This window comes from Odocoileus virginianus, chromosome 5 (assembly GCF_023699985.2).
Source record: "Odocoileus virginianus isolate 20LAN1187 ecotype Illinois chromosome 5, Ovbor_1.2, whole genome shotgun sequence".
Classification (NCBI taxonomy): Eukaryota; Metazoa; Chordata; class Mammalia; order Artiodactyla; family Cervidae; genus Odocoileus; species Odocoileus virginianus.
In genome coordinates this window covers 28923136-28938051 of record NC_069678.1, presented here as the reverse complement: position 1 = coordinate 28938051, position 14916 = coordinate 28923136, and the positions used below count along the sequence as shown (strand labels likewise).

The 14916-nt window shown below is 33.5% G+C and overlaps 1 protein-coding gene across 1 annotated transcript in view; it reads right to left on the bottom strand.

Annotated features, from left to right (window-relative positions):
• The window catches only part of COL11A1 (collagen type XI alpha 1 chain), a 214344-nt gene that overhangs the window by 71656 nt on the left and 127772 nt on the right, over nucleotides 1-14916 (bottom strand). Inside the window, exons 37-41 of the mRNA XM_020906100.2 lie at nucleotides 9776-9829; nucleotides 5220-5273; nucleotides 2454-2561; nucleotides 1979-2068; nucleotides 1660-1713 (exon numbers count right to left, since the gene is read on the bottom strand). Coding sequence (XP_020761759.2) covers nucleotides 1660-1713; nucleotides 1979-2068; nucleotides 2454-2561; nucleotides 5220-5273; nucleotides 9776-9829 — 360 coding nt within the window. The remainder of the gene's footprint in view (nucleotides 1-1659; nucleotides 1714-1978; nucleotides 2069-2453; nucleotides 2562-5219; nucleotides 5274-9775; nucleotides 9830-14916) is intronic.

The following is a 14916-nucleotide window of genomic DNA, read 5'->3' as shown; positions in this document are numbered from 1 at the left end:
GTGTTATTTATGTTGTATACACTTAACTCCAATATCAGGATGTATGATAAATTTAAATAGGTAGATATGGAATGATTATATTGACAACACTGTGCTGTGAATTTAACCAAAATAATACAAGAAACTTACAGTCTTAATGAAAGAGACAACCAAACATATTCTAAAGCAATTTCTAAAATATAAATCATAACAAAGAGAACAAAGAGTAAAGAAATTTCACTAATATATGAAATGGAGGGAAACTGTCCAAAGATGACCTTAGGGAGATTTAATGTTTAAACTTGATCTCCATAGATGAGTAGGAATTTTTTTTCAAATAGAGAAAGGAAAAATGGGGTTTCTTGGAAGAAGAAGAGTATATCCTCAGCAAAGTATAAAAATTGTGTTAGTATGATAAACAAGAATTTCAGTGCATTAAATTGGGTAGAATTAGAATGTAGGCTTTCAGGAAAATAAAATAGATGATAGTGACAGTGATCAAATTTTGAAGAAACTTCTTGGTCATAATAAGGAGTTTGGTTTCCAAAGGCAGTGTGGGACCATGAGATACATAAGCAGAAAAATGGCCCTGTTAAGGATGTGTATTCCCTCGAGGCTCAGACAGTAAAGAACCTGCCTTCAATGCAGGAAGTCCAGGTTCAATCCTTGCTTTGGGAAGATCCCCTGGAGAAGGGAATGGCTACCCACTTCAGTATTCTTGCCTGGAGAAATCCATGGACAGAGGAGCCTGGTAGGCTCTTGCCTAGAGTATTCCACGGACAGAGGAGTCTGGTGGGTTATGTATGGTACATGGGGTCGCAAAGAGTCGAACATGACTAAGCAACTGAAAATTCTAGAATCAGTGGGCAAAAGCAACTGAAGAGGGTAAAAATGGAGTCAGGAGGTAGGTTAAGACACTGTAAGCAAGGCGAGAAAGGAAAGAGTCTGAACAACGGCGATGGTAGTGGAAACGAAGAAAGGGGGATGAATTAAATAAATATTTTGGAGGTGGAGCTAATATGACTTCCATGTGTTATATAAGGAAGTTAAGAGGAAAGTTTAGGAAACTTTCAGCTTTTTAGATTGGTGAGATAAAATGGAAAATGAGAAGAAACCACTAAGATTGATAGCTTGGCTATTATTGGTAACTTCACAGATAAGAATGAAGGTAAACTTATGGAAAAAAATAAAGGTTATATTTAGTGCTTTCTGGGGAATTGATATATATTCCAAGAAAATAAAAATCTAATATTTACTCATTTGCCAATTATTTCATAAGGTTACAATGACTATATAAAACAATCTAGATAACAAATAAAGAGAATACACACCTTTCATGTTTATGGTTTTTTTAAAAAAATAAACATTGATAAAATTCAAGTCTCATCAAGTACTCAGAATCAGACAAACTATGATTTATTTTCTCAGGTATTTAAAGAGGCAAGATAGCTCCTTTCACCTCCTGACAACAGTGGTAAAATAAATATTTTCAATCATCTAAGCACTTCTGTTTCTGTACTCATGAAAGCATGCAATTAGTAGAGACCAGGCACTGACTGATTTGATTGACATATGTTTATTTTCTCTTCCACACACTGTGGTATCACAGCATGAGAGTAATGAAAGAAATGCTATAATTTGCAACTATGGATTGCATGGCTATTTTAAAATCATACTTACAACTGGACCTGGTGGGCCTTGGGGACCTTCTCCTCCTTTCAGTCCAGGTGCACCCTGGGAAAAGTGAAAAGCAAAGAAAATGAACTGATATGAATTGAATATAAATAAGAAGTGATGTATAACTGATAAAATGAGAATGTTAGGAAGTGATTCCAGACACAAATATATTAATCTATTGCTATATGTATTGTCACAACCAGTGCATATGCTCACATATTTCCCTTTAATTACTCATGAATCTTTATTTAGTTGAGATAAAAAAAAGAATGCTTCTAAAAAGCAATCTTATTTACATGTTTCATTAATATGTTAATTATACCTGAGCTCCAGGAAGCCCTCTTTCACCTGGGAAACCACGTAGTCCTGCTGGTCCATCTTTCCCTGAGACACCTTGAGGACCTGGGTCACCCTAAGGAATAGAATATACATCCATCATAGGAAGTAAACTTACATGCTTCCAAAAACAAAACTGTAATTACCTCTAACCTAGTGTGAGTAAAATTTGAATATCATTTAATGATGAGAGTAGTGTGTGGAATGTCATATACATTAAAATGAACTAACCACTATCTACAGCTGAGTGTACATGAATGGGTGGTTTTATGGCTAATGAAGCTAAATATTCTCATATTTTTGTTCGGTCAAGATTTGAAGTACAATAAACTGATAAAGATATCTTTCCGACATTCATTTAAATACTATACCAACATTAGAGTATCTATAGACAAGTAATGAGAAGCTATAGTAAATGGGTGATTTCAGCCAAGAAAATTCCAACAGCATGGTGAATATACCTTTGCACCTTCTTTTCCTGCAGCACCAGGAAGACCTTGCTCCCCAGGAGGGCCAGGAGGGCCAGGATGTCCACGTTCACCTATTGGACCAGTCTCACCAGTTGGTCCCTAGAGTAGATAAACAAACTTCATCAGATTGCTCTTTTATTTTTTGGCAAAGATAACAAATTTCACTCTCTTTCACAAAGGTTTATCATTTTCAATTATTTTCATGGTGTCCTACAAAACTGCATATAAAGCATTGAAAGTAAAATACTTGATAGAAGTCTGAAAGATTATGTATAATCTGGATTAAAATCTGAGTGCGTAAAGGGAATATATAGATAAATTTAAAGAGTTGTTTTCTTTGTTTAATACCAGATTGTTTCAGGGTGAAGCCAGTCTAAATATTGTTAAAAATCATTTTATCATTATTTCATCTCCTTCCTTCTTTTATATAAGATGTCAAATAGATTTAAAAGTAAAAGAGGCATTATTGGTACTACACGGGTAGCTAGTCAGTGAATCACTGCTTGATAATAAGCTCAAGTTCCCTGGAACCGAAACAACCAAAGTGGTTCTCCTTGGAATTTCCATGACTGGAGACCTTCCAATTGTAAATCTACATTGATTTGACAGCCTAGAGAATGTGTCAGGGGGATCCTGAAAACCATGGATTTCAGCTGGCAATTCCTCCAGGCCATAGACTATAACAAATACCTCACTGCCTTAAACTAATGCGAATGCCAAAGTGAAAAATGTCAGGTCATTTATGTGTCCCCTGAGTCGTGCCATTTTGTGGTGCTAGACTTTAATGAGCTTTCAAGTGTAAATAGAGAATGGTCACCAGTCACTTTCTATCTCTGCTTAGAATAAAGTTAAGGATATATAAAGGGAAATTTTCCAGATGCTAATGTTGTTAAACAGTCCAGTGTGTTATTTAAATTGCTTATAGGCTATCATTCTCTCTTATTTTTCTAAAAATGCAACAGATTCTTACTTTTTGGTCTTGGATTAGGAAAAAAAAACAAAAACAAAACATATCTACCCCAAATTTGGGTGTACATATATAGATTTGAATTCTTTTAATTATGTATTGCTGAAAGCCCCCAACTTATCATTAATGAGCAAGCATTTCTCCTCAAAGGACGTTTTCCATAAACATCAATCAGAATTTCAATGCAATGGCTATCACCAAGACAAAAATGAGCAGGGATTTACATGAATGTACAAAAAAAAAGGAGTGGATATCAAGTATTACAATCAATATTGCTCCTATTAAATCACTTCCTATGTCCTAACATGAAAATATGATTACATCTGAAATAGACTATTGGATTTTCTTATTTAAAGGACCAATGAAGAAAAATAATCCAATGAAGATGCATAGTCATAACACATCTGCTATTTTTATGCCTTAAACTAAGAGGACAAAAAAGAACACGGTTTTCATAAATGAGATGTCTGCATTAGGCAGAGATAAACTTTCAAAACTATGAAGATTTGAAAATTTCAGTTAAACCCCAAGCTGTTTACATTCTAGTTGGGGCACTAATTCTACTTCTGTTCATAAGTGACATAATAGGAATCATTCTTTTAGTTAAATTTTTCACAGAAAATTATTTTGAAGTTGTTTGGAATAAAGAAAAACAAAAGTATTTTAGAGGTTTTTTTAAAATTGATAGGCAATTTAAAAAAAGGCTCAACATATACACACAGAGAAGTATGCAAAAAGAGTATCATGCACACTGTTTTTTCCTTGATAAAGTAGCAAACAGAAATTCCTTTGGTTCAAGATTGACCTCTGAAATTAAAAGGAACAGCCAATCCAAGAATTCTTCATTTTTGCTTCTATCACACATATTCCTAGAAAGAAGATACATATTTTGTTTCTGTGTTTGTGTGTGTGTGTGTGTTCGAGTTAACAAAGTATTAAGAACTAATTATAGGCTGAGAAAAGACTATTTAAAGCAATTAAGTAATTAAGACACTTTACTGCTCTGGCTCTTTTGCTATAATTTGTTAGTAGCAGGGGTAAAATTCCAACTGAGTAAACTAAATGTGTCTTGTCCATTCAATATGTTATGCCAGAATAAAAACTTTGTTTTCTATTCCCACGAATTATTGTCTACAAGTATTTAATACTATAACTCAGAATACTACCTTAAATTTTGAGATTCTTTCTGCCACCTCTCTTGAAAAAGCTACTTGTTTTTGCCATTACTTCTATCAATATACCCTCAAAGATTACACACTAATATTTTACCACTGATGGAAATCATTGTTAAGAAAAAAGAAATTTTAAGAAAGATGTAATATAATACAAATTTTAACATTTTAGAAGAATTGTATTAGAAGACTTATATTTCTAATATATTATACACCTAAATTTAATTTATACTCAGAAAACTGAAGTCACTTCAGAATCTGAAATCTGTGAAAAAAGATAATGGTCAATCTATTTAAAAAGTATCTTGGTGTTTTTAGCAAATGATGTCATGATCAGGCTTTTGTGTTACCTTGATTGTGAAATTTCTGACTTATTTTCATTATTTATTTTATTCTTCTCTTTTATTCATTCAGACAACTACAAAATTGCTTTAGCTAACTAATGGTTTTCTGAAGTTCTTTTGATGTAGGCAAATTGCATATATTTAAATACCATCCAAAAGTAAAAAAATATTAATATTAAAATTCTCAAAATAAAATAAATTTCATACAACTTAGCAAAAGTTAAAATATAAACAGAAAGATAAATCTTGTTAGGAAATAAGTAGTGGAACATACCTGTGGTCCAACAACACCCCCTGGCCCAGGAGGGCCGGTCTTGCCTTGAAATCCCTAAGGAGAAAAAAACAAAAGAACTACAAAAGTTGTCCAGGACACAAAACATAAATTATAATTCTCTGAGAGAGTTGAATAATTCACTCTAAAAGCCAGCCATCTCTTGGCTAAAAATTTCTTGCCTCATAAATCCCATGGACAGAGGAGCCTGTTGCAAATATCCTATAGTTGATGAGGTTGCAAAAAGTTGGACACAACAGAACGACTAAGTGCGCACACAAGCACTTGTTTCTAAATGCCTATAAATTATTATATTACTGTTCTCTTTACATTTAAAATTTATTGTCTTCACTATTTACACTGTAGTTCTATGATTATCTTCAATAAGCTTAAAAAAGAAAATAAGAAAATGGGATGAAGCTGGAGCAAAACTGTGTTCTTAGCCCTCTTTCCCTGTGTCAGACAACACGGAAATTTTAATCTAGAAACATATATGGATGAAATAAGCAATGACTTAGACACTCTTTGCAACAGTCCACTGGTTCCTCATGTAGAGATAAATCTACAGTCTGTGATATCGATGCATTTCTCTTTCCTCTGTTCCAACAATCTCATAAAATAAGATATAAAAATAAATTTATAAAAAGAATACTTTACATGATTTGTCACCATTTCAATATTTTATCAGCTTTCTTTCTTAAAACCCAAAAGAATATACTTACAATTGTACCTTACATATATTATAGTCATCAGAATAAAATCCAGTACATGTGAGCTAATGTACTCACTAAATAAGGCCTTTGGCATATATTCTGGTACCTCTATTCTCTAGACTTCTGGGTTATTTTCTGCATGACTGTATTATGAATAGCAAATTTCCTACTTATGTGAGTTAATTTACACTTAACAGTTGGAGAAAGATTCAAAATGCTGAGATAAAAATGTGCCAAAAAACTGAATTAAAGGAAATAATATTTGCAAAAGTCTTATTCACTATAACATGAGATTGGAAATAAGAAAGTTAGAAAGCAAAGGACAGAAACTGGTTCCACACTTGTATCATGACCTTCCTGATGATTATTATTACATTATTTATAAAAATGAAACTTAAAAGCAGTAAAAAGAAAAACAAAATTCTATTTGTAATTATTTGATTGATGCTCCAGGGAAAGAAAAAAAACAAATTTATCCTATTTTTAAAACACATTAATTCTTAAAACCCTCAGGTTTCCACTTTAGCTATCAATCACAGTAGCAAAATGATTCAATTCAAGGGAAATGCATTATATAATTTATTTAGCATTTTATAAACAAAATAATAGCTTTATTTGCTTAATTTTAACTTTTCAGGAACTTAATGGTTTAGAAATTAGTACCCACATATGTAAGCACATATATACAGTTATATTATATACATATTATTTTATGTTTTACTTTTCCACTGAGAGCTAACAGCTCTTAGCAGTTATTCTTACCATCTGTTTACATCATTTAGTCCCACATCATACCTACTCCTTAGATGGTCTCAATAATTTCCATGAAAACAATCGCTATTAATATCTGTATCTGATCAACTCCTCTGCAACAAACTTTATCGACCTTTAGTCTCTGCTGAGTCTTAAAACTCTCTCAGTAAGTGCCTACTTAATGTTTTCAATGCCCTCTCATGCTTTCACTGAGGAAATTCTGTGAAAAATGTGTTACCCAGACTTGTACTCACCCACCCTGAGTGTGTTAGCTCATCTGAGTGACAGACAGATTTGTAAGGAGCTGGAAAACAGCCCTGACCATATGCCAGCTCATTCAAAATATTCAGTTTTGCAAGTATCTAGTAAATTTGACAGTAAAGATCTTACATAAAATATGTACAAAAAAGCTTTTATAGATCAAAATGAAGTGTGATTATTTACTATTGCCATATACTAAGACTAGCCATTTATTTTAGAATGTTAAATGAAGTTTTTCAAATTTCTTAAGAACAGAAATGAATTTGATACATGGCTATTAAAAACATAACTCCTATTCTGATTACCTCTATGATCAACACATGATTTGGCACTGCATGGGTGCCAAAGTATGGGTTGTTTCAGAGTAATAAAACGGTCTCTCAGTTGAGTCTCTGTTGTGTCCGACTCTTTGTGACCCCATGGACTGTAACACACCAGGTCTCCCTGTCCATCACCAACTCGTGGAGTTTACCCAAACTCATGTCCATTGAGTCAGTGATGCCATCCAACCATCTCATCCTCTGTAGTCCCTTTCTCCTCCTGCCTTCAGTCTTTCCCAACATCAGGGTATTTTCAAATGAGTCAGCTCTTTTCATCAGGTGACCGAAGTACTGGAGTTTCAGCTTCAACATCAGTCCTTCCAATGAACACTCAGGACTGATGTCCCTTAGGATGGACTGGTTGGACCTCCTTGCAGTCCAAGGGATTCTCAAGAGTCTTCTCCGACACCACAGTTCAAAAGCATCAATTCTTTTGCTCTCAGCTTTCCTTATAGCCCAACTCTCACATCCATACATGACTACTGGAAAAACCACAGCCTTGATGAGATGGACTTTTGTTGGCAAAGTAATATCTCTGCTTTTTAATATTCTGTCTAGGTTGGTCATAACTTTCCTTCCAAGGAGTAAGCGTCTTTTAATTTCATATCTGCAGTCACCATCTGCAGTGATTTTGAACTCTAATTACTCCTAAAAAGCTTTAAATTGTAAGATGTCAGAATGAACTTTCAGTTTAAGGATTTCTAAATGAGGAAAAATCTCAAATATAACAAAATAACTTTTTTAAAATAAGGAAACACATATATATCAAAATACAGCTGCCCTAGATTCTGACTCTTGTACAAGACAATCTTATGAATCACAGTCAACACAGAACAAGGTGAGCAAGAAAGGTTCTTGAGTATAAAAGTGACTCACTGCTGTTAAGTGAATTTGAAAACAGAAATATAATTTTCCAGAAATAATTCTAGGCTTCATTTATAAGAAACTAGGAGATGAGAATACCTATCCTAGAATCATTAGTTAACATGTTACTTTTCCACTTTGTTTAACTTTAGACATTAGCATCACCAACTCAGTGGACATGAGTGAGCAAGCTCTGGGAGATGGTGAAGGGAAGGGAAGCCTGGTGTGCTGCAGTTCATGGGGTCGCAAAGAGTCGGACACGACTGAGCGACTGAACAACAACAATAATATTGTTGCTCTGGATAGAAGCAGAAGCTCTTGATTAAATTGAAGACAAAAGGGATTTTGTAATAGTAATTCTCTAGGTACCACTTCCTCAAAAGACACTTTTGAAATATTCTAAAGTTATTCCCAAGAAGCTACAAGACTACATGACTTAGAAATGACTGACTGCAATATTTGAATGAGAATGCATCTGCAGATTTGAGTGTGGATTATCCTTTAGAGAGTTTATTTCTTGCTCACCATGCAAATGCCATTCCCAAGAGGACCCCCAAACAATTGTACTCTTTGGTCTCACTAAATTATTCTTGATTTTGGTGTGTAATCCAAGACTTTGAACTTTACTAAATCTGACACCAAGAAGTCGTTACAGGAAGAATTGTCACTTGGTGAGCAAAACAGGAATTGGCTGCTGCTTCCAGATTGTTTTTCCTATGCAGAAACGCATTGTGTTTCAGATCTGTTATTCTGTACTTCAATTGAACTCCTAATATGTATTGATGGGGGCAGAATACCCTAAGATAATTTTGAGCAACATAGTCAACGGCAGTCTGTCTTGTGGTTTCTTTAAGAAATCTGGATAAAATTAATCACTGTTAAGAGCCAAGAATTGATATTAAGGAAAGATACTAATCCGTAACGATTTCTGATTAGATTACCATCCCACTGCAAGAGTCAGATATAAGGTTTTGTAACAGTGGCAGAATAAATAAAGAAAACCACTAGGATTATTAAACCATAGTTGAGCTGCCAGTTTCCCCTCTGTCCCAATCACTCTTACATAAGTTGTTCAGACAATTTGTTTAATGTTATATTCCTCATAATTTAAGCTACATTTTTTTTTCCATTTTGTTACTTGATAGGAGAGGGTTTATTTGACATAGTTCTAGGTGAATTACAGATTTATGGTTCCAACTTCAGTAAATATTTCATCCCTTAATTTTGGATACAAGAACCTATTATCTGAATGGTTTATTGTAATGTGTCTCCCTTAGAGACTGGAAGGGTGAAAGATTTATAAATATATCTATAAACAAAGAATTCAGTGAAAGGGTCAAGGATGACAACCTTGTAGAGGGATCCAAATGATAACGTCTTTTCCATCAGTAAATACCCCAAATGCTCTTATTGAAAATAAGGAAAATCAAGTAATATGCATGTCCCCAAGTAATCATATTCATTTAGGTATTTAGCTACAAAATGGATCTCTGTATGTATTTCAAATATATTTTAAAAATATTAAATGGAATTAATTTTGGTATTGCCCTTAATCTGATAATTGACTTGTTAATAATAAAGTATCTTTCTGTGAAATGATGAGATGCTAGAGATAGAAAATGTTAATCAGAATACTGGGATCACTTACAGTTTCTCCACGTTGCCCAGGGTGTCCTGGCAGGCCATCTTTCCCAGGTGGTCCCTGAAATCACAAATATTCCACATCAAATGTCACATGTATTTCTTGAATCATTTTAGAATCTAAATATAATGTTAGACAATTTTCTTATATCTTCATTAGATATACTATTTTGATGTTCTATTGGTTTTATATATGGTAGTTTGTGTATAGGGGCTTCCCTAGAGGCTCAGTGATAAGAATACACCTGTGATGCAAAAGATGCAGGTAAAGTGGGTTCAGTCCCTAAGCTGAGAAGATACCATGGAGGAGGGCATGGCAACCCACTCCAGTATTCTCCATGGAGAATCCCATGGACAGAGGAGCCTGGCAAGCTAGAGTCCATAGGGTCATGAAGTGTCAGACACGATTGAAGGGACTGAGCACAAACGGATAGCATGTGTATATATCTCTTTAATATAATTCTATGAGCTTTTCTGGTGGCTCAGACAGTAAAGTCTGCCTGCAGTGCAGGACACTAAGTTTGATCCTTGGTCAGGAAGATCCACTAGAGAAGGAAATGACTACCCATTCCAGTATTCTTGCCTGAGAAATCCTACGGAGAGAGGAGCCTGGCAGGCTAGAGTCCACGGGATTTCAAAGAGTTGGACATGACTGAATGAATAAACCACCAGATAGCTATAACTCAGACCAACACAATATTATAAAACTGTAATCTGAGTATTTTACACTTAAATTATTTCATTAGCAACTATATTTTTAAAGAGCATATTCACATACTTTTATTTTTGCAAAAATAACAGTTCTTCAGTACTTGACAAATGAATATTTTCCCTTATTTTTGTTGTTATTTGGTGAATATTTTTAATTCAATTTCCTGTGCATCAAGACTTGGATAATAGAGATAGATGGTGTCCTCTAGTGGTGGTCCAAGCTTCTAACTGACAAGAATGTGAAAGAAATAAAAACTCTTACAAACAGCATTTTACTTCTCAGTCGCTTCGGGTAAACAAAACAAGAGCGCCACTCAATTTTAGAAGTCACTAGGACCAATTTTTCCCAGTAGCTTTTCTTAAATACCCTCTTGGAAGCATAACGTTTCTTAAACACTGAAGAGCATGTCCACTGTGCTATCACTTTAGGTAAATGATGCTGTCTTTGTTATGGCTGAGAAAATAAATGAGGCTCATCAACTAAGTATTTAAGATAAACAACAACCCTAAGAGGGTTGTTTAGATACTTAGTAGAAATAGATGGCTTCTTTAGACTTCATTGTGGATGACTCATCCTAAACAGAAACCATTAAGCATCAAGTTCAAATTTCAAAATATGTATAATAGGTATAGGCAGAGATGTTCTTAGGTGAGAAGGTCTGGGTAAATGAAGGAAATGATCACTTCAATGACAACATGTTTAACGATAACAGGTATACCTCTCACAGTTTATTTATTTGAACAAATCTACTCAGGTATTAAAAATACACTATTTACATAAATCTATTTTCAAGTATCAATTCTTTGTATATGAAGTTTGAAAAAAAGTATTTTCAAATAATATCATTTTCACAGACAGCTTTCTTCCACTGGAATAAGACTTTTTCTAAGTTGGTTGTAACATCTTGGGGAAAGGCTTCCTGATGGCGACTAGTACAAGCTCTCTCCCTAACCTCCTCTTTATTGACACATTCATTGACATTACCAGCTCTCATTAAAGCCTGTATGATATTTCGCAAGATCATTGCTTGCTCAGTGATTTGCTCGGATTTTCCAAGACCATCTCAGTGACTCTATTGCCGTCTGCCCCAAAGACCAAAACTGGAATGTCTCCCAAACATTCTTGGGCATCACAGACCCATTCTTTCCTTCAAAAACATATATTACATACTTATGTGTTAAGCACTAGGTAATCATAATATGAGATACAGTTCTCAGTTTGGAGGTGAAACACATAAATAAGTAACTGATTGTTACTGGATCTCATTTAGGTTCAGTATTTCAAAATAGTAAATAAAAACAAATCCTATGCTCCATCACTATTTTGATACATATGGGAATAAATGCCATCAATTGGGGTTAGTAGTAAAACTTTTAAGTAAAATTACAGGGTGACTGCTAAAGGATAATAAACATGAATCAGACACTCTGTTCCACCATGCTAAAATGCATCTCAAAGGATGAGTTTTGCAATCAGTATAAGCTATTTATAGGGCTTCCCTGGTCACTCAGTGGTAAAGAATCCACCTGCAAGGCAGGAGACACGGGGACAGGAGTTCAATCCCTAGGTCCAGAAGAGTCACTCCAGTATTCTCTCCTGGAGAATCCCATGGACACAGGAGCCTGGCAGGCTACAGTCCATAGGGTCACAAAGTTTGGACATGACCGAGCATGCAAAAACACATAAGCTATTTATATTTGTTTAACATTTGTATATATAAAAGTTAAAAATCTCATTATATTTGCTGGTGTGAAAAAATTGAGATAATACTTTTATTGCAAAATATTCCAACTCTTAAAATAGTGACCTTAGATCTAAATAACATCATCTGAGATGAATGTAACATGATTTTTAATGGCTTTCCTGGATATTCTATGGGAGCAGTGTTTAATAGACTATATAAAAAATTCATATCATCATTTTCTTGATTTAAGTATGCATTCCTAATATTAAGTGATAAATCCTAAACAATTTTATTGACTCCATGCTACTATCCAATAAAATAAATATAATGACCAAATAATTTCATGGAATTAATTTAAAAATAATAATATTGATCAAAATAGATGGACATTTGATGTCATTGGAGAATGGCAGTGACAACAAATTCATCTAAGTGGGGGTTGTGTGTATATAGCAAAGTAATCTGTGTAAAGATACTTAGAAATAAATGTTAAGATTTTTTTCACTTCACATTGGCACTGTCTTGACTTCTCTATAAATAGAAGGTATCTTATAGTAGTCATGTTATAAATATTATTAATCACCAGAGTTAACCTTTTTTTACATGAGGTAACTATATGCTGACACTGGCTTGAGATAAATAGACTCTAAACATGAATATTCCAAGTACCCCATACGTATCTGTGTGAGTATACATATACATATATATATATATTTCATTTATTTATATATACATACATCTATAACATATATACATTTCCTAATTATAATGAAAATGAATCAGTTAATTTAAAGGAAGAGGAGCTTAGTTCAATCCTTCTATCTGAATTCTTCCTTCTATTTGAATTCTTCCTTCTAAATATCAAAGAAATGAAGACAGTTCTTTCCTATATGTTACAAAACTGCATACCAGAACAAATGATAGGTACTTTATTTCACACTCGAATGTTTCATTTGTCAGAGAAATAAAGTATAAAAATCATTTTGTTTAGCAGTGAAAGCAATGTTCCTTAACAGTGTCATGTCTCTCAACCAGACTGCGTGCTTCTCAAGTATAGGCATTTATTACACTTCTAATACTTAAGAGACAAAATGCATGCATGATCAATGACTCAAAACTTGAAAGATATATGAGAGAATGGACTGAAAAAAATCTGAGGAAAAATGGCATTTTATGACAATAAAATTATAGTACATGAGGGAAACTTCTTAATAGTTTGTTCAAATATAAATGGCATGATAATGTGGACATTATACATATCACTGGATTTTATGTTGCTAAACAATAATCTATGAGCATGGCTTCAAAATACTTATGAAGGAATTTTATGTGCACAATTTTGCAACAGTATTTTCATTTCTCTATATATGCAGCTTTGCATCACTTAATATTGCATTTGGAACAAATCTGAAATAGTAATGCAGGTAGTATCTAATTATCCTTTGTTTAATAATAGGTATTTATGTTAATCCTTTTATAACATTATAATATAAATAGCCTTTTTTGGTATGTTAGCAGTAATATCAAGATTCTTACTGATAAAAATAATATTTAACACTTAAATCAGTATTTTACAGTAAATAACCCATTTTCAAATATGTGAGCTAAAGTCACATTTGAAAGTAATCAAGGAAAGAGGAAGTTATTCAAACTCAATAAAAATACTAGAGAACGTTTTATTTATTCATAAATGATTTTCAACATGTTTAAAAGTAGAATGTACTCATTTGTAACATTTATTTAGGTTTTAAACATCTTAAATTAGTATTATTCTTTTATGCAAGATTGTTATTGAACTATATTTGATAAACTATAATTATTTATATTAGATACATAATTATTAGAAATTAGGAAATTAGGATGTACAATTTTTGAAATGTTAGCATCCAAAAAGTCTTATATAACTTCCTCATACAAGGTGCATGTTGTCATAGTTTGTAAAAAGATTCAGTTCCAAATCAGTTTAAAACATGCAGCCAAAAATCTTATCAGTATGTCTCTAAATGAAAATATCCAGGATATGAGTAAAACTGTCAGTAATTATTTACAAGGAATTAGCTATTTGTATTACTGCATTGAACAAATTTTGTTCTCAAATCATTGACTGAAAATTTTAACTGCACTCAGTTTCCTACAGAGTAGGTCATATTCATATTCAAACTATATTGGTCTTAATCTCAGACTATTTTTTAATTCACTATTGAAAGTAAGGCCCATTGACCATTGGCATTGGCATCATCTGGACATTTGCCAGTAATATCAAGTCTCAAGACCTATCCCAGACATACTGAATCAAAACCTACATTTTTAACAAAATACCAACATGATCTATGTGTACATTAAAGTTTGAATAGCATTGTCTACTCTGGACTAGAACAGTGGTTCACAAACATTAGCATGCATCAGAACTACCCAGAGAACTCATTAAGACACAGACTGGGCCCCTATCCTTGAGTTCCAATTAAAGGGGTAAGGTGGAAACAGGACACTGCATTTCTAACAAAGTGCTTCTGGTCTTCTTGTCCATGGGCCATCCTGTGAGGACAATTTCCTTTGACAGGTGGGTGCTATGGTTTGAAAGGTTGTGTTCCTTTGAAATTCATATGTTGAAAGCATAATGCTCAAATGTGATGTTATTAGCAAGTGGTACCTTTGGGTGGTGCTTATGTTATCTTCATGGAACCCTCAAGAATGGAATGATTGACTTATAAAAGTGGCTCCAGAGAACAGAAAATGAAAAGTCTGCTACCTG